The sequence below is a fragment of the Drosophila gunungcola genome (genome assembly GCF_025200985.1).
Source record: "Drosophila gunungcola strain Sukarami chromosome 3L unlocalized genomic scaffold, Dgunungcola_SK_2 000009F, whole genome shotgun sequence".
Lineage (NCBI taxonomy): Eukaryota > Metazoa > Arthropoda > Insecta > Diptera > Drosophilidae > Drosophila > Drosophila gunungcola.
In genome coordinates, this window is record NW_026453181.1 from 2585158 (window position 1) to 2610428 (window position 25271).

The 25271-nt window shown below is 38.9% G+C and overlaps 4 protein-coding genes across 7 annotated transcripts; 3 read left to right on the top strand and 1 right to left on the bottom strand.

The window, feature by feature from the left end:
* Positions 1-7305: 7305 nt before the first annotated feature.
* Positions 7306-9715, top strand: LOC128259825 (bestrophin-4-like). Of its 3 annotated transcripts, none has more exons than XR_008268089.1 (6): positions 7306-7422; positions 7488-7598; positions 7650-8397; positions 8524-8718; positions 8827-9015; positions 9473-9599. XR_008268089.1 is itself a non-coding variant. In XM_052992424.1 (6 exons), the coding sequence occupies exons 1-6, from the start codon at positions 7352-7354 to the stop codon at positions 9712-9714; spliced, it is 1578 nt and encodes a 525-aa protein (XP_052848384.1). In that variant the 5' UTR covers positions 7306-7351; the 3' UTR covers position 9715. The 3 variants fall into 3 exon arrangements, 2 of the variants coding, with proteins under 2 accessions (XP_052848384.1, XP_052848385.1); XM_052992424.1 differs by having other exon boundaries at positions 8805-9015; positions 9473-9715; XM_052992425.1 differs by having other exon boundaries at positions 7366-7426; positions 8805-9015; positions 9473-9715.
* Positions 9716-10272: 557 nt separating this feature from the next.
* On the top strand, positions 10273-12437 carry LOC128259826 (bestrophin-2-like). 2 transcript variants are annotated; one of them, XM_052992426.1, is made up of 6 exons: positions 10273-10403; positions 10463-10573; positions 10628-11372; positions 11486-11677; positions 11967-12114; positions 12206-12437. In XM_052992426.1, exons 1-6 carry the CDS (start codon positions 10333-10335, stop codon positions 12421-12423), a joined length of 1485 nt encoding a protein of 494 aa, XP_052848386.1. In that variant the 5' UTR covers positions 10273-10332; the 3' UTR covers positions 12424-12437. The 2 variants fall into 2 exon arrangements, with proteins under 2 accessions (XP_052848386.1, XP_052848387.1); XM_052992427.1 differs by lacking the exon at positions 12206-12437 and having other exon boundaries at positions 11486-11744; positions 11967-12106.
* Positions 12438-12716: 279 nt separating this feature from the next.
* Positions 12717-15111, bottom strand: LOC128259888 (bestrophin-4). Its single transcript, XM_052992503.1, has 4 exons — positions 14661-15111; positions 14485-14595; positions 13662-14205; positions 12717-13598 (listed from the first exon to the last, which is right to left on the bottom strand). Exons 1-4 carry the CDS (start codon positions 14729-14731, stop codon positions 12717-12719), a joined length of 1608 nt encoding a protein of 535 aa, XP_052848463.1. The 5' UTR covers positions 14732-15111.
* A 1391-nt stretch (positions 15112-16502) lies between these two features.
* On the top strand, positions 16503-23685 carry LOC128259815 (high affinity cationic amino acid transporter 1). Its single transcript, XM_052992402.1, is given in 9 exon segments — positions 16503-16634; positions 17682-18061; positions 18895-19186; positions 19757-20041; positions 20110-20214; positions 20556-21374; positions 21433-21708; positions 21793-21914; positions 21916-23685. Coding segments are annotated over 7 exon segments (3213 nt in total). The 5' UTR covers positions 16503-16634; positions 17682-18061; positions 18895-18945; the 3' UTR covers positions 23281-23685.
* The last annotated feature ends 1586 nt before the right edge of the window (positions 23686-25271 follow it).

The following is a 25271-nucleotide window of genomic DNA, read 5'->3' on the forward strand; positions in this document are numbered from 1 at the left end:
GCATCTTTTTGCCCTCGCTTACCGCGATTCGCGCTATTTTCCCCTATTTGATTTTCAGGATCGGAAAAGCAAAACTTTTAACCTACACAGATACTCACGCACCAATAGAGCCGAGACCCGTAAGTAGTTAGTTCACCTTTTACGTGCGTTAATGATGTTTTCTCAATCAAAAAGTTAAATCTTTGGCAGCGTTAGAAGCTGAATTTTTGCACGCAAAGTTTCGGGAGGAAAATACGAAAGCGGAGGAAAATTTGGGTGGGACAAGCGTTTTTTGGCTGCTGCCAAACGAATCGAACAAGAAAAGCTAATTACAAGTAGCTGGAAGTTGTGCGTGTTTCGGCTTCAACGATCCATAAAGGGAACGGGGGGAAAAGTAAGTGGCAGTGGAAAATAGGGGAAAAGTGGAGTCAGGACACCTGTTCGAAGAAAAACTTTGATTGGCTTTTATATGATTTTGGCCAGGCGTTAAACTTTCAGACGTCTTTTCGGTTAAATGTGTCAATAATTGGCCTACAAAATTTGTGTCTTCTGGATGGAGGGTTTATAATTTGGTTTTTATGGGCGCTGAGAGTTGAAAAATGAAAGTAATGAAAAAATGGGGGAGGGACATTAAGAAACATAAATTTTATTAGGGCTTTAATCAAGCTAAAACGTTAAGAATAACGAAAGCTTTGAAGTAGAGACAAAGTTAAAACATTCGAAATCACTTTGGCCAAAAAAAATGTTTTTTAAATCCATTACTTCGCAATTATAATTTTATTAAAATTTTAAATATGGTATGAAGATGTTAAAATTTTATAATTTTAGATCATAAATCATGACAAAAAAAATGTTTGTAAATTTTGTCTAATTATTTTTTTAATATTTAATAATTTAAATCACCTAGTATTTCATAAGAAGAATTTGTATTTTCATTTATCAAATATTTTCTACAGAATCCCTAAGCTTAACTCTTACCCCAACTTACTTCCCTCTCCGATTCATTCAATGAATCGGGTTTATTCATTTATTCATTTGAAGCTTTGCCAAACATTCCATTTATAGTTTTCTTAGAGTCCAAAACTGCCAAAGTCTTAGCTTGAATGCCAAAGAGTTTTGAACCTAGGAAATCAAGGGAAAAGAGAGGGCTGTCTTGAATAACTAACCCCAACACTTACTTACAAAAGTATTCTACCGTTGCAGCCGCCCCTGTTTCATAACAATGGGATTGCCCCCAATTTCTGTACTTTTAGCTTGGCACCAGAATTGTTCTCAGTTCACTTGACCAGGGGTAAACATGAAGGAGGTTGGGGTATTTTAATATTAAGCTAAGCTCAGCTTGTTCCTATTCTTCTGCTGCATTTAGGGTGTTCCCCCACACAACTTCTAGTATCTCTGTGTGTGCGGAAAAAGTTTTTATCTACAGCCAAATAGTTCTGGACTATTTCTCCATCAATTTTATTGGTAATACTTAGACAAAACTTTCTTCAGAGGGGAAGGACAGCCAGGGCTTTAAGTGAAAGGATTCAAAGCGTAAAAGTTTGTTTGGTGAGTTTCCTTTTGATTTTTTTTATTTGGAAATTAGAGAAGCGTTTTGTACATCAATTTTATGTCTTTGCCTTTCTTTTTAATAAATTCTTGAAAAATACTTGCAACTTTTTGAGTAGATGGCGTAGAGATAGATAAACTAATAAAATGAGTTCCCAAATGCTCGTCGGCTTAATTGTAATTACTTTTTGCCAAAAGCTGGAGCTGTCTGTCTCCTTCAGTCTTCGTCGCTCGTTGTGTGTGAAAAGTTTTGCCAACTTGTAATTATCACTTACAACATGGAGCAGCCAGCCCCGCCCACATTCCCACTCCGCCGTTCGCCCCTACTCATTTTCCAGGTTTAACAAAACTGCCAGCCACAAAGGCAGACCAGCGGGGTTGGAGTTGGTTCCGCCCACACACATGTAGCTTAATTAATAGACATCGCAAAGTGCTGGGGAAATGCCTCAATCCCCAGCCCCTGTTGGCATGATGTAGCACGATTCTGGCCACAATAATAATTTACATTTTAAGCCAATTTGAAAATGGCCAAAAAAAAGAGAGCATTTTCATTTTCACAGTTAAATAAAAATTAATTACAACAATTTATCGTCGTCGTCGCAGCAGCCACAAAAAATGTTTGGAAATGTTCAAGGGTACAGATTCGACTTGGTGGTTATCCTAGATTTTTAGTATTTAATTGGATTGTGTTTCAATAATCTTTAATTGTGGTGGTTGAGCAACGGCATACTTTCGATAAATAGAGATAAGAGATACAGACTTATTAAATTTAAATATAATTATTTATCAAATATATATTAAGATGAAATCTATAAATTTTTTGGTGGCTTAAAAAATAATAATCAACTAAAGAACTAAATATTTTATATAAAAAAAACCTCTTGATTTTGTCAAAGAAAAAATGTATTTATTTTAAAAATTAATTCACCAAAATAAAAAGCCCACATTTTAGTTGGATAAAATTTTACCAACATTGGCTTGTGTTTATAAACTCTTTTAATAAATCTAAATATATTTTATAAACTGTTACTTTGATTTTTTTGTAACCTTTCCAAAAAATAGCTTATAATGCTGTGACTTATCATCCCCCCTTTGGTTTGTAAGCCCCTTTTATAGGGTACATAACGCAACGAATTACAAGGCGTACAACCCCCAGGACAACTGTCCAACTTGGACACGCCCCCTCACCGCCCTTTAGAAGTCCAAAAGCCCCATCGTAATGTGCGGCTTGTTGTTGTTAAACGTCGGCTAAAACGCAAATGTTAAACCCTTTCGTTAATGCAAAATAATTGCTACGGTTCGTGGTCCGAGTTTTCCAAGTTCCGCATAAAGAACTCTACAAAAATAAAAGTAAAACGTCAAAACGGTATTTTATTCTTTCCCTTCCGCCCTTTTCCGGCTTTGGTTGGGTTACAAATTAGAGCAACGTCGGTAAAAAAAATAAAAAAAACAGAAAAGGGGGCGTGTGCCGAGTTTCGTTTCATTTAGTTTTCAGTTTCCACCTAATTTACCCAATTGGGCAAAAGTGCTTTGTCATAATCAGCCCGGGAGCAAGGTTCGCATATCTAATGAATGAGTAGAATTCCGGCGAGGAGCCTGCCCCACAAAGCAAACTTTTCCCGAAAGGTTGGGTGGGATTTCGGGGCATCTTCCGCTGGGCACATATTTATCGAGTTGCTAATAGGCTGTCACATAATTAGCTCTCTAACAACACAAATCGGACTAACCATCCCAAAAAAAAAAGGTTGCAAGGACTGAATGACTGACATTAGCCTTGGCTTAGATGAAAGTCAAAGATGACCAGAAACGATAATGTCCAAAGATGTCCTAATGCATCTTGGGCTTGTCGGGTATTATATCCTTGTTCCGATTGGGTTAAAGATTGTGTTGGTTTTTGCTCTGTGGTCTATAGAGCTGTGGGGTCTGTTCATTTCAAATCAAGATTCCGAGTGACGGATGAGATTGAAGGTAAGATTAAGTAAAAGATTCTGGGAAGCAAAAAGTTTATAAAAAAAGGAGTGTCAACGAAAAATATAAATAAACCGTTAATATGTTAAATTTGTCAAAGATATTATGACATTTGTTTCCATAACCCTCTAAGCAACAGAGTCCGAATCGTAGTTGGTACACCGACAAAAAAATTTAATAGTAAAAATAAATATCTGAATTCTAAATTGTATATATTAAATTTAAATTATATATTAAATCATAATATGAAATTCAATGCATACTAAATTGATTATCTAATGATAAGGTAAAAAGAAAAAAAATTAAATAATGTGAAAAAAATTAGAAAATAAAAAAATAATTAAATAATAAAAAAATAAAATAATAAATTAAATAAAATGTTAGTAATTTCATGTTTAAAACAACTAAAAACCACAATGTATGAAAATTTAATATTTAAATTGAATAAAATGTACTGGGATTTATTACGTTATTTACCAGTGTTTTAAAATATTATTTTATTGTTATTATTGCCAGATGTCCTAATGACAGTACATTAAATATATTCAGGCTTTCAAATGGAAGTGTTCACATAAAAAATAATCTTTTATCTATTTTATATTTAAATGAAAATTAATATCAAAAGGCAAATCACCTCAGAGACTCCAACAAATCAGGGTTAACTCTATAAAAAATAGACTTTAATATTTAAAAACATTGCATGATTTTGCCCTGGGGCTAACCAATGTATAGTAAAACCCAATCCTATCTTAGGGTCACTCTCATCAATTTCAGCTTGTTGAATGTATTCGAACCTCCTTTTTTCACCTCTCTACCGACCCTCATCATTCCTAATCAAAAGATAGAGAGAGAGAAAGGCATCGAAATAAATATACGTAATGCGCCTTCCCAAAGGTCGCATTAAAAATCAACCGAAATTGACTTTGAAAAATGGTGTGAAAAACTCAGGGGAAACCCCGACCCTATTTTGAAAAAAGTTCGCATTAAACGCATTTTGCGTGGCTGTGTTGCAATTAACGATGCAGAGCAGCTGCAATCAGGCAATGCTACAATTTACAGTGGAAGATAAAATAATATATTTTTTATAAATAATAACAACATTTAGTCAAAAGTCTTATATTCGGTATTAAAAACTGTATAACAATTTCTTCAGCCATATACAACACACTTAAGGGCTTAAAAAATACTAAAATAAATGTTTAAGAAATATCAAACAAATTTTTTTCACAGGAAAAATGTATTTCCTCTGCCTTTCAGCATTTTTATTTGAGTTAAATTTCAATAAATTCCATTGCCAATATTTATATGTTCATAAATGGAACATCGTTTTTATCAATATTGACAACACTGTAAATTCATTGACAGGAAGATCGAATCGATAATTATTGCTGCAACGCCTCAATAACTCTGGTAGTTTTTTTGCTTGCCATTTTTGAAAAATGGTCACAAAAAACAACATCAGAGGGAACAACCGTCAGGCAAACAGAGGTTGCCAATGGGCAAATGCAGAAATGCAAACTCTTTGCTGAATCGGAGTTCTGCTGGTCATGCTGTAAGTTGACCGTGTGAGATGATGGCCAGGGCGGCGATGATTGCCATGGCTTCGTTGGCGAATTTGTATATGGCAATGGTCAATGCTAATTGCCAATTATGGACAAATTCGCCAGAGCGCGAAATTAAATTAACCCCTTTTTTGTGCTGCCCCAATAACGGCATGGGCGTGCGAAAGTCCGCATCTGCAATCCGCGACCGCGTCATCAATCAGGAGCAGCAGGCGACAAAACACAAACTACGCGATGTGCAAATATGAAATATTTAATGCCACATATCTGCCTGAATTGTTCCCGAGGACATGGGGCATACGCGAATTGGTAACGGACCTTGGTCGGACGAACAAGTTGATGACGGGCGGGCCAATTAGAGCTGTCCAAGTGACGACTTTAAGCGTTCGAAACAAATTGCTAAGCACTTAATTTTAGCGGTTTATTTATAAATTTAATGGATATGGTCATCGAAAGAGATCTCAGGCTTGGGACTTAAATTTGTAAGTTCTAGAAATTTTTAATAACGTAGAAGAAAGTGTGTTAAGAAATCGAGAGAAAAGACATTGCGTTATATAAACTACAAACTAGCATGTTTAAAGGGGGTATTCTGGTATGGAAATTTGGAAAAATCAAATTTTTTATTTCGCATATTTTAAGTTTTAAGTTTAAAAAAATATGATCCTTAAAAGATTTTCCAAAATTCGAATTATTTTAGGAGATTTAGCCGATATAGTGAAATGACGTCCGAGCCATTACAACTGTTACCTAAACTTTAATTGCATTTTTCCCGAAACTACTATTTTTTGAGGTGGTTGACATGAAATTTCAAGTTCTACTGAAACGATTCGTTTTAAATTTGGTCTATATCTTGTTTATACAACTTTGTAACGCGTCTGCCTCATTTGTTTTTGACTCTGACCGCTTGATTTTACGAAAATAACGATCAACCCCTGTATTGCCGACATATCGATCTGCGTTTATATGTTGGAAGGCACAAGAGAAAAAGCAAAAGAGATCTGAAAAACAACAAACCCCAGTAATGCAACAAATGAGATAAGTGGCGAAATCGGAATCGGAATTATTTCACCCTTCACTGGCACTTAATCTGAGCATTAAATATGTTATATGATAAAAAGTCGCTATAGTTTTCCCTTCTCGCGCGGTCTGCCAATGTAATTTCATTTCGTTTTTGTCACCATTTTTACAGCGCGGAAAACGCTGTCAAGTGTAAAAAATAATAACACGCATCGCGTCAGATTTTCCATGTTTGGTTATGATAATGGAACGCACAATGAGAGAGAGCCCGTTGGATATCCTTTTTTTCAGCCGCTGCTCATGTGGTTTTGCAGCTGTCAGGAAGGACTTTTCTGGCACATGACACAAGCACATGGGTATTGTGGTTCATAAATGATTCACAAAACTGTACGTATTGTCTTAACGCATCAAAGGCAATCTTTGTCACAGGAAGCAATGAATTCCATTCGAACTTTCAGCGGGAGGCCTCAAAAGGGTAAACAAAAACATGTTGGGAATGCTGAGGCTTACGATACGACTGTATGATACTTACTAGTCCATATATATATTTGCTGTGATTTTTACACAGTCTTGTGTATCTGTTTCTAGAGTTTTAATATTAATGCAAATGCGTTTCAAGAAAGCGCCAAGAAACCAATACATCTTAGAGCATTATAACCTATTTTAGTTTGTTGATTAAATACATTTCTAGAATGTAATTATTCTGATGTCAATTAATTGATTGAATTAATAATTACTTATAAAATGCTTGTGTTTGTATTTGGTCATTAGACCAAACTTAACTTATAAACACAAATACTCAAGGCAATGTAAAAATCGAAGTCGTTTTATAAAAGTTTTACCTCCATTTAAAATTTATCAAGTAAATAATATACCTTTGTTTTTTGTAAGCAAAGAGTAGAAAAGGAAATCAAAATGGAAACGTTTTCTGGCGTATACAAAATTATCCGGAGATTACTTTTAAAAAAAATTATTTATGGATGGGAAAAACAAATACATATGGGTTTTTGCTATCACCTTTTTAATCATGTCATTTGAAGTGGAAACAAAAAGCAGTTATTTTTCTTTTTTTTATTATAGCCATCAACAGAAAAATTACATTAAATTCCATTTTTTTCTTTTAAATGTTCTAAAGCAATATAAATTCAAAGAAAACATAGAAACAAATTGCACAATACTTTATTTTCACAGAAGATATCCTTTGCCTTGACTGTCAATTATTTTTGTTGTGCTTGTTTTTAATCCCAATTGAAATCAGTCAATAAGAATCTTCAATCATGACTGTAACATATACCTCTCGCGTTAACACCTCTAGTGTAGTAAGCAATTTTTTGGGCTTGCTGGTCAGGTTTGTAAATTAAATACAATTTTACATTTTTCCCCTAAATTTGGCTCATTTTACTTTTTTCGAAGATGGCGCGGCAGTATTTACAAATTGATATGGTTAGACTTAATTGTGTTCTTTGGATTGTACTGCATACTGGCGATTATATATCGCCTACTGATACACGAAGAGGGCAAAAGGTGAAGTTCGATTTGGTTATTTCTGCATTCAAATAAGCTTTCATTTTGCAGGTTTTTTGAGGCTGTTATTTATTATTGCGAAGTTAATGGTTCGCTCATTCCATTGTCCTTTGTGCTTGGATTTTTTGTAAGAATTGTGATGAAGCGCTGGTGGGAGCAATACACCACCATTCCTTGGCCAGATGGGATTGCCATTCTGATCAGCACCAGCATCCATGGCTCCGATGACAGAGCCAGGGTCATGAGGCGAACCATCCTGAGATATGTGTGCCTGTGTCAGGTGATTGTTTTTACCATGATTTCACCGCGTGTGAAGCGTCGATTTCCCACCTACAATCAAATCATTGAAGCTGGGTTTTTGCTCGAGAACGAAAAGAAGATCATTGAGACCTTGGACCAAGCTTTTCCCTCATATCCAAAGCACTGGATGCCCATCGTCTGGGCTGCTAGTATTGTGATGAGGGCCAGGAGGGAGAACAAAATCCGAGACGATTACGCGGTTAAGACGATCATCGATGAGTTGAACCAATTTCGCGGATATTGTGGCTTTTTGCTCTACTACGACTGGGTCACTGTTCCTCTGGTTTACACCCAAGTGGTTACCGTGGCCACCTACTCATTCTTCTTGTTCAGTCTCCTTGGACAACAGTGGAGCCCAAAAAAGGGCGCTGAGGATGGATTTAGTATTAAGAGATGGTTTCCCATCCTGACGGTTCTTCAGTTTTTCTTTTACATGGGCTGGCTTAAGGTAGCCGAAACTTTAATAAATCCTTTCGGAGAGGACGATGACGACTTTGAGGTAAGATCTACTCTAATTTTCTCTTCAAATTTTTTATTAACTTTTAATAATATTAAAATCTACACAAAGTTTAAGAATGGCTTGTAATTAAAATGTTGTAACTTAATAAAATTAATTGTGCTGCAGCTAAATTGGATAATAGATCGGAATCTCACTGTTTCTTATTGCATTGTGGACGAAATGCACCAGGAGCATCCGGAACTGGTTAAGGATCAGTACTGGGAAGAAGTTTTCCCTAATGAAATGCCATACGCTGTACCAAAAATGCGCCAGAATCCCCCGGAAGCTTCTACTGCCTATATGGAAACCCAATCCCAGAAGGTATAGTATTTACCAATTCAAAAAATATTACTTTTTAATTATTTAAATTACTGTTTCTATTACTATTACTATTTTATAAACTTCAGAGACATCGGAATGCATCGGCAGCATCGGGATGGAGTACCTTCTCGCGGACTAATTTTCCACGGAACTTCTTGGGAAGACCATCTGCCACGGGGAGCTACTCGGACTCTTTTCAAATGGAAGAGGGCCCATCTCGAGTGACCTTCAGTGACAATCTGTTGGCATCAGAAATGGATGACCTGCAGAGTTCCCGAAAACCTTCGCAATCCACAGGTGAGTATAATGGGATAAAACGTATTCCTAAACAGAACTCGTTTGGATGTGGATATAAAAAAAGGGTACATTATTTTATTTATACAAACTCCCATTATTTTACTTTTAAAAACAAACAAAGGAGCCCCGGTTTGCATAAAACTAAGAGTTTCACGTAATTAAAACGAAAAAAGTTGTATTCGGGTTTTCAGAAGAAATGGGCTATCTCCCCCTAAGATAGGATCGATAGCCAAAATAAACCAAAATATATTGACTAATTTATTCATTTTTATTGAACACTATCAAAAGAGCACTTATTTATTTTAAAAATGTATTTCTTTGTCCCAATAACAACTTAATTTTAAGCTTGACCAGAGCTGCCACTGCACAATTTAGTTTCGACAGATCAAAACAAAACGTTTATTTATTAAATTGTGATTAATAAACAACACTCTCTAACTAAACCTATATTCCTCAGTTGATTTTAACGAGCTTATTGAGCAGCGTCGTCGTGAGCGCAGGGATCGAATGCGCCACCGATATATGGATATGCGAAGCACCCATCTCCGCCACGACCCTTCCGGTGCTCCCTACACAATCACGGTCCTTCGTCCTCCGTCGGATGAAACCGTGTCGGAATACCTGGAAGCCGGTGAGGGAACCCAGCAGGATTCATCAAGCAAGGCTCCTCCTCCGAATAAGACAGAGAAGCACGATTAGTTTGATGATGAAAAATAGAAAAATGTATTATTTTCCAATAAAAACATGGCCGTTCATTAAATACTATTTTGTTTTTATGCCCGTTACTCATAGAGTAACTCGTTCATACGTCGAGATATGGGAATCTATAAAAGCTAGAGATTAAGGTTGCAGATTCTAGTAGTTCATAGGAAGCGCAAGTTTATTTCCGAGCCACGCCCACTCTTACGCCCACAAATCGTGAAGGTATGTACTGGCACTCTGAGACATGCTAGGAAGTAGGTGTTGGTTTTCAATGTGTGTGCTTCGGACATGTCCGTCGTTAGGCACAATAATTTTAAAATCGAGCTTTTATTTTAGAAATTATGAAGGCTATGAAGTCCTCTGCCGCCGCCCTGCTGCCCCTCTGCTGCCCCTCTGCTGCTGCTCAGCCAGTGATCGGCAGCTGCAGTCAAATGATCAATTTAAAAAAGCTAAAAACCGCAGTGGTTAAAAATTAAAGCAATACACTTTTAAACCGTGTTTATTTTTTTTAGGTTTCAGTTCATTTTTATTCGCAAAGATCTCGTTGACTTTTCTGTCTTATGGCTTTCTCTGCTAGTTTCTGAGTTTTAAATAATTGATTCGTTTTGTTTAATCATGACTGTGACTTACACCTCCAGCGTTAGCACCTCAAGTGTAGTCAACAATTTTCTTCGATTGTTGGCGAGGCAAGTATTCCAAATAGTTATGTGAACTGCATTAAAACCTCCCAGATTTTATTGCGTAGATGGCGTGGTAGTATTTACAAGGTGCTATGGGTGCATCTAATTGTGTTCTTCGGATTGTATTGCTTACTGGCAATTATATACCGACTTCTGATGAACGAAGAGGGAAAAAAGTGAGCTGCATTTCACTTAATTCCACAGCGAAATCAACATAAGTGACATTGCAGGTTTTTTGAGGCTATTTCTTCCTACTGTTTAAGTCATGGTGCTCTTATTCCGCTGTCTTTCGTAATGGGATTTTACGTGACCATCGTGATGAAGCGCTGGTGGGAGCAATACACCACCATTCCTTGGCCAGACGGGATTGCCATTCTGATCAGCACCAGCATCCATGGCTCCGATGACAGAGCCAGGGTCATGAGGCGAACCATCCTGAGATATGTGTGCCTGTGTCAGGTGATTGTTTTCACCATGATTGCACCGCGTGTGAAGCGTCGATTTCCCACCTACAACCAAATCATTGAAGCTGGGTTTTTGCTCGAGAACGAGAAGAAGATCATTGAGACCTTGGACCAAGCCTTTCCCTCATATCCAAAGCACTGGATGCCCATCGTCTGGGCTGCTAGTATTGTGATGAGGGCCAGGAGGGAGAACAAAATCCGCGATGATTACGCCGTTAAGACGATCATCGATGAGTTGAACCATTTTCGCGGTCGTTGTGGCTTTTTGCTCTACTACGATTGGGTCACTGTTCCTCTGGTGTACACCCAAGTGGTCACTTTGGCCACCTACGCGTTCTTTCTGTTCAGCGCTCTCGGACAACAGTGGACGGAAAACGGAGTTCAAGATGGACTTAACGTTGTGAGGTACTTTCCCATCCTGACCGTTCTTCAGTTTTTCTTTTACATGGGCTGGCTCAAGGTAGGCGAAACTTTAATAAATCCTTTTGGAGAGGATGATGATGACTTTGAGGTAAGTTCGATAATAAGAATTACTTTAATTAGGAATCAAACTATTTTCCCATTTAAAACTACGATGAATTTATGTTAAATCCAACTCGACTTTATTATATTTAATTTTCAAAGCTTAACTGGATAATCGATCGGAATATTACCGTTGCTTATTGCATCGTGGACGAAATGCACCAGGAGCATCCTGAACTAGTGAAGGACCAGTATTGGGATGAAGTCTTTCCGAATGAAATGCCATACACTAGTGCAAGCAAACGCGCAGAACCCCCGTCACCCTCAACTGCATATATGGATTTCCCACATAAGGCATGTTTTAAGAACATGTGGCAGTCACATTTATATATATTGTCAATGACAAATAGGCATTTTATAGGTTAGAAAATTTCTCACTTGACTATTAAAAAACAAGCTTGGAATGTAGATAAATAAATGTGTATGAACAATACCTTTTTTATAGCAACATTTTTAGCAACTTAGCTAGACTATTTAAATACAATTTGAAAATAGTATAAAAATATATAAAGTCAAGCGGCGTTCCAATACGTTGTTTATAAATCTATTTTAAATCACGTACAAATATATATTTTCATTGCAGGGATCGGCACATTCGACTTTCAGTACTTTTAAATTCTTGAACTCCTTTCAAATGGATGGTAGGCCTGCAGGGCTGACTTTTAGTGAGAATCTGCTTGCACCAATACAGGACGATCCGGAGAGCTCCCGAGAACCGTCCCAAACCACAAGTTAGTGATTTAAATTTTATTCCAGAGATCGGCGATTTTTTTCAGTCTTGTATATAGATGTTTACTAAACTTCAATCAATATATTCCTCAGTTGATTTCAATGAGCTAATTGAGCAGCGTCGTCGTGAACGCCGAAGTCGCATTCGTCACCGATTTGTGGATATGCGAAGTACCTATCTTCGTCACGATTCTTCCGGTGCTCCCTATAAAATCACAGTTCTTCGTCCTCCGTCCGAGGAATCATTTTCGGAGAACCAGGAAAACGAGGGAACCCAGCAGGAAGCTATGACATCATCTTCTTCAAAATAACCAGATAAAATGGACTAGAGGAATCCATAAGGATAACTGATATACAACTATTAAATATAATAAAAACCTTATTTTCCCTGCTTCTGTCGCCCAGGGTTATCCAAATATCGGTGGAATTTAGACTACTACCGATATGAACCGACAATTTGCAAAAGATCATTTTAATTCGATATTACCAATCAATCAATCGATAGTTTTGCAGATCTAATCCCCCTAATTAAATATGGATACTCATTTCACTAAAAATGACAAAATGATTTGGATAAATAAGAATTTTAATTGGTTCATATTCATTATTTCTTCTCAGCCTCTTCGTCCTTGTCCTTGTCTTTGTCCCTCTTCCTCTGACTGGTGTAGCTCCTGTCGGTCTGAGCCTCCGATTCCTTTTGCGGGAAATCAGTTTTACTCGACCCTGTTTCCGATCCGACATTAGAAGCAAGATCTCCCTTCATCAGCTCCATGGCGAGGGCGGCCTGCTGGAGCTGCCGGTTTACACGCTCCCTTTCTCGCGTCTCCCTGAGTCGTTCGAAGTCGTCCTTGCTCTCGGAGCCCAGAGTTCTCGAACCCCCCTCGTCTTCCAAGTCCTCGCCAACCACGTCGTCCAAACTCAGGGTATCTTGACTATCCGATGAGTTCTTTACCGAAACGGAACTTTTGCTCAAGCCAAAAGTGCGATGGGCAAATCGGATCATTACTACAGGATTGGCTTCGTCCTCGTCGTCGAACTCGGTGTAATCGTTCTCCATACTGACTTCGCTTTTCACCGAGGGCGCGGGGTTGACCTTGGGGATGCCCAGTCGAGCGGTGGATGCCTCCGGATGTTCGGCCCTCTCAGACTCCACCAAGTAGGGCAGTTCATTGGGGAACACCTCGTCCCAGTACTGATCCCTCACCAGCTGCGGATGGTCGTTGTGCATCTCGTCCACGATCAAATAGCTTACCTGCAGGTTGCGATCAATCAGCCAGTTCAGTTCAAAGTCATCGTCATCATCGCCGAAAGGACAAATCAAGGTTTCGGCCACCTTCAGCCAGCCCATAAAGAAGAAAAACTCGAGGGTGCTGAATAGCGGAAAATAGTAACCGACCACATTGTTGTACTGTTTAGTGTCTCGATCGATCCACTGATGACCAAAAATGGAGGCCACGAAATACGAGTAAACGGCCAGGGTTACGACCTACGATCATTTGAGTTTATGAAACACTTTTTCTGGTTCAAAAATATATATTACTTGACTAACCTGCGTGTAGACCAGTGGCACTGAGATCGTATCGTAGTGGATGAGCATATTGCATCCAGCTCGGAATTTGTTCAGTTCGTCGATCATGGACTTCAGTGAGAAGTCGTCCCAGATGCGTCCCTCCTTTCTGGCCCTTGTCACGATGCTGGCAGCCCAAACGATGGGCATCCAGTACTTGGGATGCTTGGGAAACTTGGCATCCATTGCCCTAATGATGTTTGCCTCATTTGCATTAAGGAGACCCACTTCGATTAGCTGGTCGTAGGTGGGAAAACGGCGCTTTATAACTGGCGATATCATCGACAGCACCATGGTCAAGGCCAAACACACATATCTCATTATAGTGCGTCGCATCAGGCGACCATGTTCATCTTGCCCACGAACTAGGGCACTGACATACACCGCCAATGGATCGGGCCAAGGAACCGTGATGTACTGACTCCACCAGCGCTCTATGATTATGCCCACATAGAAGCCTAAGACGAAGGAGAGCGGAATCAGGTTGCTATAGCTGTGACAGTACATCACAATGTCCTCGAAAATACTAGGAAATTTTCATGGGGAAGAATAATATATTTTAATATTTACAGATACTTATTTCTGTACTAGCACAATATGTTTAAGATATATACGTGATAGATATAAGCGCAGTTGTATATGAATCCAAAGTTTAATATAATAAAAAATTTAAAATACAATAATTAACGAACACAAAATTCATATTTTTTAACATAAAAATTAAAATGAATATCAATTCGTTTTCAAGGCCATTAATATTTTGTTTGTATTATTATATACAATTTTGAATAATGGATTTACTCACGGCTTATCCTTTTCCCTGAGCGCATAGCGGTATACCACGGCCATTAGGTAATAGCAGCACAGAAATGCCAGCAGATCCACCCAAATAATCTTGTAGATGCTCGCGCGCCATCTGCCGATTTGTCAGACACCTCTGTTACTATAGCTACTATATTGTCCCAATCGAGGAAGTCTCACCTCATCAAAAGCTTCCAGAAGCAGCCAAAGTGACTGCAGGTTGCCACCTCAGCGGTGTACGAGACAGTCATAGCCGAAAATTGTCAATTGGAAAACTTTAATAATACTGAACGACTGGGAAATCGACTTGGCAATGCCAGTGCCAATGTAAATGGGAATGGGAAACACTTTGTGAGGCCATAAGCAAAGCCAACTTTGAAATTAGTTCTAGTCTTTGGTTTGGCTTGGGGGTAATTTTCCCACTCAAGCATTAAACGAAGGCAATTTGGTAGGCGCGTCACATTTTGTGGGCGTAATTATTTAAATTAGATCATTTATATTTGCCGCCAGGCCAGCAGACAACCCACAAAGGCCAATTTGCCACACGCTCTAGCCCGCACATGTGATGAAGTCTTCTCCTGCTCCTTTCCATATATGCACGGATATTAGTATACGAGTATATGGATATGTTGTATTTGTCTGGCGGCATCAAGAAGGTGCAGTAAAATTTTAATACCCCAGTAAACATTTTGTGTGGCTATAGCGGCAATGCCGTGATTTTTCCCACTCCATCGGTGAAAATGTGGAGAGCATTCCGAGTATCTTATCAGCATTTACTTGTTGTTGATATTATTCACTATAACGGAAGCAAACAAACCAAAAAATATCATACTTTTTGCAGCATTTAGTCCTAAAAGTTAAGTTTAACTTATTATAATTTAACTTATACAAGTTTGCAATCAAAATAAATTCCAGCTTAAGATAATTGTATAGCATATTAAGAATTATATAATAGCAAAAATTAACGTTCCAAAAATTATTGTGAATATTTTAGAAAACCTATATAATTTTTGTGGAGTAAAACTCACTCAGAATTAAAACTTTGAAATGTTTACCTATTTTATTTGCATGCAAATTCTTATAATGATTATATTAAATTACTTTTTTTAGCTGATTTGATTGATTTGTCTTTTAATCAACAATTATTATTTATAATATGTATTTTGTAAAAAAATGTGTATAAAACAATATATAAATGAAATGAAAATAATATCAATTAATATCAACGTTTTATCTTGATTATGATTCAGTTTAAAAAGAAATTTTGTACATTCAAGTATGTGGAACAAGACTGTGGAAAGTGATTAATACACTCGTAATAATATACAATAGAATTTGGGTTTGGTTTAATAACGTTCCTAATCAGTTTATAGATAATTAAACAGCTGCTAATGCTTGCGTTCGTTTACAAACGAACGTAATTTGTTAGTGAATTTGTAAAGAATTTGTCAGCAGCGGAAATGTGGAGTTTACAAATGGAAATTGTTGGATTGGAATGCTTCGGATAGTCGTCCCCTTTATAACGAGAATACCTACACCTGCACAATGCAATCAAAGCAGATTTGTTTAATCGGCTTATCTCATATCAGCAAATCATATCTGCAATTATGAAACCAAGTCATTCATTCACCTTCTTATATGGCCCGAGTTTACGTAATTGTAGATTTCAGTGAGATAAGTCTTATATCGGGGTGCTAAAAATTGAATGCACTTTATTAGGTATTGACTCTAAATAAATTTAAGGTAATATTAATGCACAAATAATTATAAATTTTGAACTAGAAATCAAGCCGTTACACAAAGCGCATTCGAGCTTATCAACCGACTTTACCACTCTATAAAATCTACAAATTGACACTCGACAGCTAACGACAATAAAAACACCAACATCTAGACCAAAACAATGAAAACAATAACGATGGGAAGACGAGCAGAAAGCATTTATAATTGTGTTCGTCTCTGCGATATTATTATTGCATTCCACTATATAGACGGCCAGTTCTCGTAGCGCTCTCTCTATATAGCGGCCAGAATATTATCTTACACTTTCAGTTAACGTTATACACCGAAACCGTCAACAACCGGGCTGTGTGCCAGTGCGAAAGAGAGAGCGATACGGCTCGAAAAAGAGATAGCAACAGTAGCGGGAGAAAAGTATGAATGTTCAAATCTAAAGCCAAAAAACGGCAGATCGGAAATGGAGTAAAAACGTGAAAACAAACAGCCTTATCTAAAACAACATAAATAATAGAGTTTCCGAATTGCCTGCAGTGTCGGCAAAAAAACAAAAATCTGTTGTTTCGCTATCGCAAAGATCATAAAGCCGAAAGTCGGAAAAGAACAACAAAATCAAACAAGAGTAGACGCAGTATTACAGCAGCAACATCGAAAACACAGCAGCATCATGAGACGTCATACAGTGTGAATCACTCTCTCTCCCTCGCTCTTTCGACCCTCCCTCTCGCACACCTGCTAAGTTTTTTTGTATTCGCTCTAATTACAACCCAGATCATCTCGGAAACCCGCCGATCCGATCTCCCGACTCTTGCTTATCTCCCACAAATCCAGCCGACTGCGTCTCTTATCAGTTGTGCTTCGTGTGTGCACTGAGAGAAATACATTTTACCATTGGAAATACATTTATAATACAAGCGATTCCAATTATATACTTATAAAAACAAACAGTGCGATACAATATATAGAGAAACAGTGCCACTAAGTGTCATTTAAAATATTAACTTTCAACTACTTTATAACATCAAAGAAAGTTTTTATTTTTTGGACAGTACTCTGTAATTAATTATATTATTTTAAGACCCGTTTTTGATTAATGTTAATCGCCGACTTAAAAACACAAATTTGAGAAAAACGCACTTTGAAACGCCTTTTAAAATTTGCGAGTTACTTCAAAAATATTCACCAGAACGATATAACATTTTCTGTGTGTATTCTTAATTAAATGTACACTAATGAAAACAAATAAAAAAGTGTAAGCTGTAGGAGTTTGGTTATTTTGTAAATAATCAAAAGGAAAAGTTTTCAGGTTCCTTATTTAATTGCTTGAAAAAATACTAGTTAAAAGTGATTACGAAATTGCATTTATAAAAATAGCTTGCAAATGTTTATTTTATAGAGCTTTTTAAAAAGACACAAAATCCGAATATTTTGTACAGAAATAAATGTTCTAATTTACTCTGTCAGTTCTAGGTAGACTTTTCTAGCCGTGTACCCCGCTCTCTTCGTCCATGGCCAGCAATCGCTCTTGTCGGACTGCGGAGGAGATTCGAGTTCGGCTCGGTGGACTAGTGGTCTTATCTTAGAGGAGTACGCGAAGAATTCGCGGCTGTAATACGACACCAACAGCCTGCAGACAGACGCTCCCAGATCGCCCAGTATGTCAGTCACACTCTTGCTGTCTGTCCTTAATTGTTTTGTGTGAACGGAAATTAATAATAGACCTACAATTCATTAATAAGAAAAACCGACAAAGGCGGGGCGAAAATATTTGCATATAGTGAGTGCTCTGGAGCAACAACTGCAATACGAATCGAACAGAAGCGGAAACAACTGCTTCAAAGTCGGTGAGTTGAGTACCAAGTTTACCATAATTATATAAATACAGCATAATTTTCATTCGACAAGTCCAGCGGTCTCACCTAGACCCATTTAATAATCTTTGTTAAGCGTAGAGCAAGTAAATTATAAAGTTAATAATAGAAAGGCAAACAATGTTGCAAAAGATATAATAGGCAAGAGCTTGAGCATCTGATTCTTATCAAAGTGTGGAGCATTATATTTTTTTAAGGAAAAGGTGTGGGTGCTTTGATTAGTCACCTGTTGGGAAAATACAAAACGTAATGAATTATGGTGGATGCAGTCAAGATTTACAAGGTTGGTTGACAGAAAAATTTGGGGTTTGTTTGAACAATGTCATCGTTTTGCATTGAGTTGATTCAAAAACGGGTTAGTTCTCCAGGATAGGCAACAAAATCAATTCATTATCTAGCACTGGGTTAACTTAAAAATGTTTTCTATATTTTTCACGTAATACAAACAAGTAAAAGTTATTTCCCATAATTTCACAATTTATTAAACATGTTCTTCATGAAATTTTCTAGAAAGGTGCTTCCGAAAACTTTTCCATTACAACCACCTCCATCCCCTAAACTTTCCCATATACCACTCCCCATATATAGATTACCTACATATACCCAATTCTAAGTGGAACAATCGAGTTCAGACGCACAGCTCACAATAGCCTCGCCATTAACGATTACAATTTGAGCTCAATTATTTGCATTATACAATCGTGCGGCGTCACAAGATAAGACAATACGTGGATCGAAGTGCATTATGATCATGGCTAAACCTATGAAATCGACTAAGCGAGCCTGCAATTTTTATTTCTATCCAGAATCCCAGGGTTTATTGAACTTTCCCAAAATCGAGAGCGAGATACGGAGAAATGGTTCGGCAATTCTCGCCCTGGAAGGTTCTCACCCGGCGCAAGCATCTCCAGGCCGATGGAAGCGAGGGGGAGACGAAGCTGAACCGGGTGCTGGGTCTGTGGGACCTCACGGCCCTCGGAGTGGGATCGACCCTGGGAGCCGGGGTCTACGTGCTGGCCGGACAGATAGCCAAGGATCAGGCGGGTCCCTCGGTGATGATATCATTTGCCATCGCCGCACTGGCCTCGCTGCTGGCGGGTAAGTTCGATTGTGGCTACAGTAAACCCTCATTATAGGGAAAAAACTGGGATAAAAAAAATTAGACAAGGAATGACATCACAATTTTTTTTACATTTTAATTTTCTAGCATTACAATATTAACAGCTCAAGATGATTGGGTAATAATTATCTCTTAATGGCAAGAAAATACGTTGTTCACATTGAGACCTTTTAAATCCTGTTTATAAAAATTGTTCTAAAATCATAATTTCAATTGATATTATTTTCAAATAGTTGGTTGAGAAGAAATAATGTTAAATTATTTTTTTTAGCAATCAATTGTCATCACTTGTGATTTATTCAGTAATTTCACAATTTAAATTTATATTTATTTCTGTAAATTGGTTGTTTAGTTTATGTACCATTTGACGTGTAGAATAACAATTTAATTATTTAAGTTTGTAACTAGATGTGGGCATTTGTCTGATTCATATAAATCTTTTATTTCTTAAATATAAATATTAGGAAAATATTTTATATATAAACATTTTGTACACATCTAAAATTTTACTAAACTAATACCCCTTTTTTTGTTATAATTATATATAGGAGTTTGCTATGCAGAGTTTGGCGCTCGAGTTCCCAAGGCGGGATCGGCCTATGTTTATAGTTATGTGTGCATTGGTGAATTTGTGGCTTTTGTAATTGGCTGGAATCTCATTTTGGAATATGTCATCGGCACAGCGAGTGTTTGTAGAGGTATCAGCCTGTACCTGGACTCCTTACTGAACGACACCTTGAAAAACACATTCGCCGAGGTGGCCCCCATGAATGTCAGTTTTCTGGGAAGCTACTTTGACTTTTTGGCCTTTGGCCTCGTAGTCGTTTTTGGTGGTAAGTGGATTAGTAAAATAAGTTAAAAGTAAATAATGCTTTATTAATGATTCCTTGAAATCTTACAGTGGCACTTGCTTTTGGAGTGGAGACATCCACAATGGCCAACAATTTTGTGACCTGTCTCAACATATTCATTCTGGGCTTCGTCATAGTTGCTGGCGCCATAAAAGGTAAATATAATTAATATTAAGTGGCAACTAAATAACTACCAGAAAAATCGTTGAAATTAAAAGAAATAATAAATACTGTAGAAACAAAACTCTTACAAATGTAGAAGTTCGTAAACAAAAAAATATGAGTCGGTGAAAATTCTGAAAAAATCTAAATAAGATTGCAAAAATATATTTGTAATTGTTAGTATCACCTGATAAGCTATAATCAAATGTGAACTTAGTTTTTATATCAAAAAGGTTTTGACAACATAGTAGAGCAGTCTTGATTAAAGATAGTGTAAGCCCTAAATTCCGACAGTGTTCTTTTAATTAATCAATTGTTGTTTTTCTCGCTACAGCTGACTTCTCCAACTGGACGGTGGATCCGAGTGCTGTCAGTACGAATTCTACGATCGGATCAGGTGGTTTTTTCCCCTACGGATTCGAGGGAACTCTCCGAGGAGCTGCAACCTGCTTTTTTGGCTTCGTGGGATTCGATTGTATCGCCACCACTGGAGAAGAGGTTCGAGATCCTCGGAAAAACATCCCAAAATCGATCCTGCTCTCGCTGCTGATCATCTTCCTGTGCTATTTCGGAGTGTCCACTGTGCTGACCCTGATGCTGCCATATTATCTGCAAGATGCCAACGCACCTCTGCCCTATGCCTTCGAGTATGTGGGTTGGCCGGTGGCCATGTGGATTGTCACGGTCGGTGGCTTGGTGGGTCTGTTGGCGTCTCTTTTCGGAGCTCTATTCCCACTGCCCAGGGTGATGTACTCGATGGCCCAGGATGGTCTCTTGTTCAAATTTCTGGGCAAAGTGAGTCCGAGATTCCGGGTTCCAGTAACAGGATCCATAGTGGCAGCCCTTTTCACAGCCGCAATCGCTGGACTCTTCGATTTGGCCCAGTTGGTCAGCCTGCTCTCGATTGGCACTTTGTTGGCCTACAGCGTTGTGGCCATATCGATAATGCTCCTTCGATATATGGACTATTGCGATGTCGAGGAGACTCAAGGGCAGAGGGACAGAGTCCGAGCTTCGGAAACCACCTCATTGACCTCGAGCAGTGAGCGATTCACCTTCGGTTCAGTCTGCACCCAGCTATTCAATGTTCATCGCATCCAGGAGCCAAATGCGATCTCCTCAAGGATTGTGGGAGTGCTGGCTACGTTGTTTTGTAAGTACAATAAACAGGGAGTTTAATATGATTTTGTATGTATAATCTATCATTTAAGGTCTGCTCTCCTTGGGCATTGGAGTGCTGGTAATACAGGCGCATTCCTTAATCGCCTCGAAAGAGATTTGGGCATTGACCCTCCTGTGCATACTAATCCTGCTGGTGTTCCTGGTGATCCTGCTGATTTGTCTCCAGCCCAGAGAAGCTCGTCGTAGACTATTCCGAGTGCCTTTCGTACCGATTGTTCCCGCCATCAGTATCTTCATCAACATATATCTGATGCTCCAGCTGGACAGTTGGACGTGGATACGCTTCGGTGTCTGGATGATAGTGGGTGAGTCAAATTCCACATTAATATCCTATTGCATGGGTAGACAATAATGCATGCGGCACTTGTGTACTAACTCAAATGTCCTAGGTATTCCCATATTCCTTGCATGCTGGTATCTTTACGATTGCAAGAATCCACAGAAGCGAAATCCCGAAAGATGGGCTTTCTACAAGGCCCTGAAGGGTTTTCAGGAAAGTCGCGAGCAGGAAGTACCATTGCATTTCCAAGGAGAGTGTCCTAACCCTGGAAACGCAGCTGAAGAAGAGTCCCACCAGTAGTTTGGATCAGATACAGAATCTTAGTGACGTGGGCGAGGACCTGATTGAAGTTAAACATGCCAATGGCAAGGTGTTTTACGTGGAGGACACGAAGAGTGAAAACTCCACAGCCACCTTGGGCTGCGACAATGAGTTTCCGTCGCGGGAGGACGAGCAGTCGGTTATAGCCATGCTGGACGATGTCCTGGATGCCGAGGACACTCAGCAAAGTCAGCAGGAGCTGGACCTCCAGCAGCAGCTGATTTTTGAGCGCCACTTCAGCCTGGACTCCGAGATGTATCCGAGTGTCATAGAAACGGTCATTGTGGCCACCGTCCACAGCAGCAGCGATGACGATGAGGTGCAGGGCGGGATTACCCTGAGGCTGAGTAAGTACGAGGAATGCAAGCTGGTGGCTCACCAAATGCTGGAGGAGCTGTTCAACAGCGAGGCCTTCTACGAGCAGCTGCAGAGGGTTAAAGCCGAAGCGGATTCACCGGCGAAAGAGGATGAATTAGTGGGGAATTTTCCGGATGCCGAATCCGTGAACGATTCCAAGGACCGCCAGCCGATTTTCGTACTGCAACGCCTGGCCTCCCAGACTTCCCTCAAATCCCAGGCCTCCGCAATTGAGGACCCGCTGCATTCGGCCAAGTTTAAAGACCGCTTAAGCCACATCATTATGAATGCCAATGCCCACCAGGTGAAGGGGGTTGTGAGGAGAAGCGATGACGAGGAGCAGGAGGAGGAGGAGGTCAAGGAGGCCCAGCTGGAGGAGACCAGAGCAAGGCCGCTTCTGAAGCAATCGAAAAGCGAAACCGATGTGCGTCGCCTAATGCTCAAGGCCATCAGCGAACTGAAAACCGGCCATAATGAGACTGGTAATGCTGATGAGGTCCTCACCGAAGTGCTGCCCACCGCCTCCACTACCCCGGGCGGCCCCTCGCACTCCCAGGAGGCAGTTTCAGTGCCAGTTGCCGCTCCAAATGCAGGTGGCAACATACCACGTCCACCGAAATTCGATCCGGTTCTGTACAAGACCATCAACAGCATTAGTTTGCGCAAACAGCGACCCAGTTTGAGTCGCCAGCATATCGTGGATGCCAAGAACCCGGCGCTCTTGCCACCGGAATCGCAGCCGGAGACGCGTCCGGATCCTGGCCAGCAACCGGAGAAGGCGGAGCCTTTGCCATTCAAAGCCAAATTGGAGGCTATATTGCAGCGGGGTCCCTCGCACCGAACCCAACAACATCCGGAATTGGTGCGTCGCCAGCGTCCGCAGTCCACCTACATAGAAGTCGAGGAGACGGAGAGCTGAGGGGCTTACCAACCTCCTTCACTACCCTGGCCCATTATAGACCCCCCTGGTGAAACCAAAGAGGGTGCCATTTTCCCCCAGTTAAACGTAGTTAGGTCCTGCATTCGAATCGGAATGCAAACGTACCTTGCTTTGTACATATCTAGCTGTAGCTGTAGTCACTAGTATGTAGTTAGCGCGGAATGCAAGCAATCCTAGATGATAAGTACCAGGTGGATTGTGAGGGGTAAGGCATGACTAGATAGGGTAGTTGCAAAATCAATTAAGAACAAAACACTAGGAGTTTCCAGCAAAAGAGTTATGGTTATCTAAATCTAACTAAAACTTTAAATCATAAATAAACAAGCTGATTTCGAAATATAATAGCGTGTAGTGAGAAAAACGATTCTTGACAAGTACTGCACTATAAAGATATTCCATACGTTTATTATTAATATGTATTTAAACTACATATTTTATATATTTAAATCAAAAGAAGTTATGGTGATACACAACTGAAAAACATAAGAAACCTTTAGTTTTTTTAAAGACTATAAAGAAACTGCAGATAAAGACAATAAATAAAAAACTCTTGAAAACATCTCTCAATATAGTCTAGTCCAATCCTAATCCTTCGCAAGCCCCCATTAATTAACACGCATGCTAAGCTAACTCAAAAGTAGTCGTAAAAGTATTAAATAAAACGGTATTATAAACGTCAGAACTAAGTGCATGCCTAAGACACCTCCAAATACGTAAACTAATCTGTTCTCTACACGTATAGGACTATCCATATACTTCTTCTACGGGCTGCCGAACAGCTACCGGGAAATGAAGCGACAAAGGGCTGGCTGGCAGAAGCTCAAATATAGCGATCGCCTCTGAACGGGGAAACATCGAAATGTTGATAATTATATATCTGTTTAGCTGTATATACACGAATGCATCACTAAGCCAATTTGATAAATTGTGAACAATTTGTTGGTTATAAATAAAAATCTAGTTGTAATTAATAAAAGTCAAATGAGTTTACCTGAGTGGGCCCGCAAAGAAATGAAAAGAAAGGAAAGAATGGGAAGAATGGAAAGAAAAGAAATGTTGATGGCAACTGCAGCCGCTTCCGGAATCGATTCCCCGATGATCTGGCGTAGAGTGTGCTGTATTAATAACCCAATGAATGGGGATCGTTCATTGTCGTTTAATTCCCAGTGGCCTTGTCTTGAGGACGCTTCTTCCTCGACTGCACTGACTTTGATAAATTAATTGGCATCGTCTGATCGCCGAGCGAGAGTGTGCGCTCTTCTCAGGGAGTGTACTTCCCCTTTGCCCTTTTCGAAGTTTTCCTTGGTGAGTTTCAAAGCGGTTTTACACAGGAAAAGAAAAGTGGAAGGAAAATATCAAACATAAAATTTTGAAAATGAATAAATTAAAGATAATTTGGTTATTATGTACTGTATACAGCTATTAAATAAAATAAAATAATAATAAGACAAATAAACCAAACCGAAATTTACAAGAGTAACGCAAAAATTTGTTTCCTAAACCTCTTCAACTAAACGATTTAGTGACATAAAAGGCCGTAATATACCATTTAAGCAAGTTAGCAGGCATTGTTAGGTTGGGGATCCAATATGGATGTGCAATTGCTTATGAAATAATTATTTAGTTTTAGAGTTAAGTTAGCCCATAAGCCAGATAAGGATTTAATCCATTAGCGAAACTATAAGGGTTTGTTTCCTATGTAACTTAGGTTAAGATTTTCATTTACCTAAAAAGTATGCTATGCAAGGTACTGTAATAATTGGATTTATTTTTGATTTTAAATTGCTTTATTCCATTCAATTACATTTATTATTTTTTTCTTGGCATATGTCTTCAAAAATAACAGACCTGTTTGTACCTATTATTTTACCTAGACCCATTGCAAAATTATGTATATTTTACCTACCAAACAACTTGTACTTTACATGGATCCAAAAAACAAGTACATTGCCCAACACTGTTGGCAAAAA

Excerpts from the sequence above, each read along its gene's own strand:
- LOC128259825 (XM_052992424.1), top strand. The coding sequence starts at position 7,352 with ATGACTGTAACATATACCTCTCGCGTTAACACCTCTAGTGTAGTAAGC. Across the intron at positions 7,423-7,487 it reads TTTTTGGGCTTGCTGGTCAG|ATGGCGCGGCAGTATTTACA; the intron begins GTTTGTAAATTA and ends CTTTTTTCGAAG. Across the intron at positions 9,016-9,472 it reads AAAACCTTCGCAATCCACAG|TTGATTTTAACGAGCTTATT; the intron begins GTGAGTATAATG and ends TATATTCCTCAG.
- LOC128259826 (XM_052992426.1), top strand. The coding sequence starts at position 10,333 with ATGACTGTGACTTACACCTCCAGCGTTAGCACCTCAAGTGTAGTCAAC. Across the intron at positions 10,574-10,627 it reads ATGAACGAAGAGGGAAAAAA|GTTTTTTGAGGCTATTTCTT; the intron begins GTGAGCTGCATT and ends GTGACATTGCAG. Across the intron at positions 11,678-11,966 it reads ATATGGATTTCCCACATAAG|GGATCGGCACATTCGACTTT; the intron begins GCATGTTTTAAG and ends TTTTCATTGCAG.
- LOC128259888 (XM_052992503.1), bottom strand. The coding sequence starts at position 14,731 with ATGACTGTCTCGTACACCGCTGAGGTGGCAACCTGCAGTCACTTTGGC. Across the intron at positions 14,206-14,484 it reads CTCAGGGAAAAGGATAAGCC|TATTTTCGAGGACATTGTGA; the intron begins GTGAGTAAATCC and ends AAAATTTCCTAG. Across the intron at positions 13,599-13,661 it reads TGCCACTGGTCTACACGCAG|GTCGTAACCCTGGCCGTTTA; the intron begins GTTAGTCAAGTA and ends AAATGATCGTAG.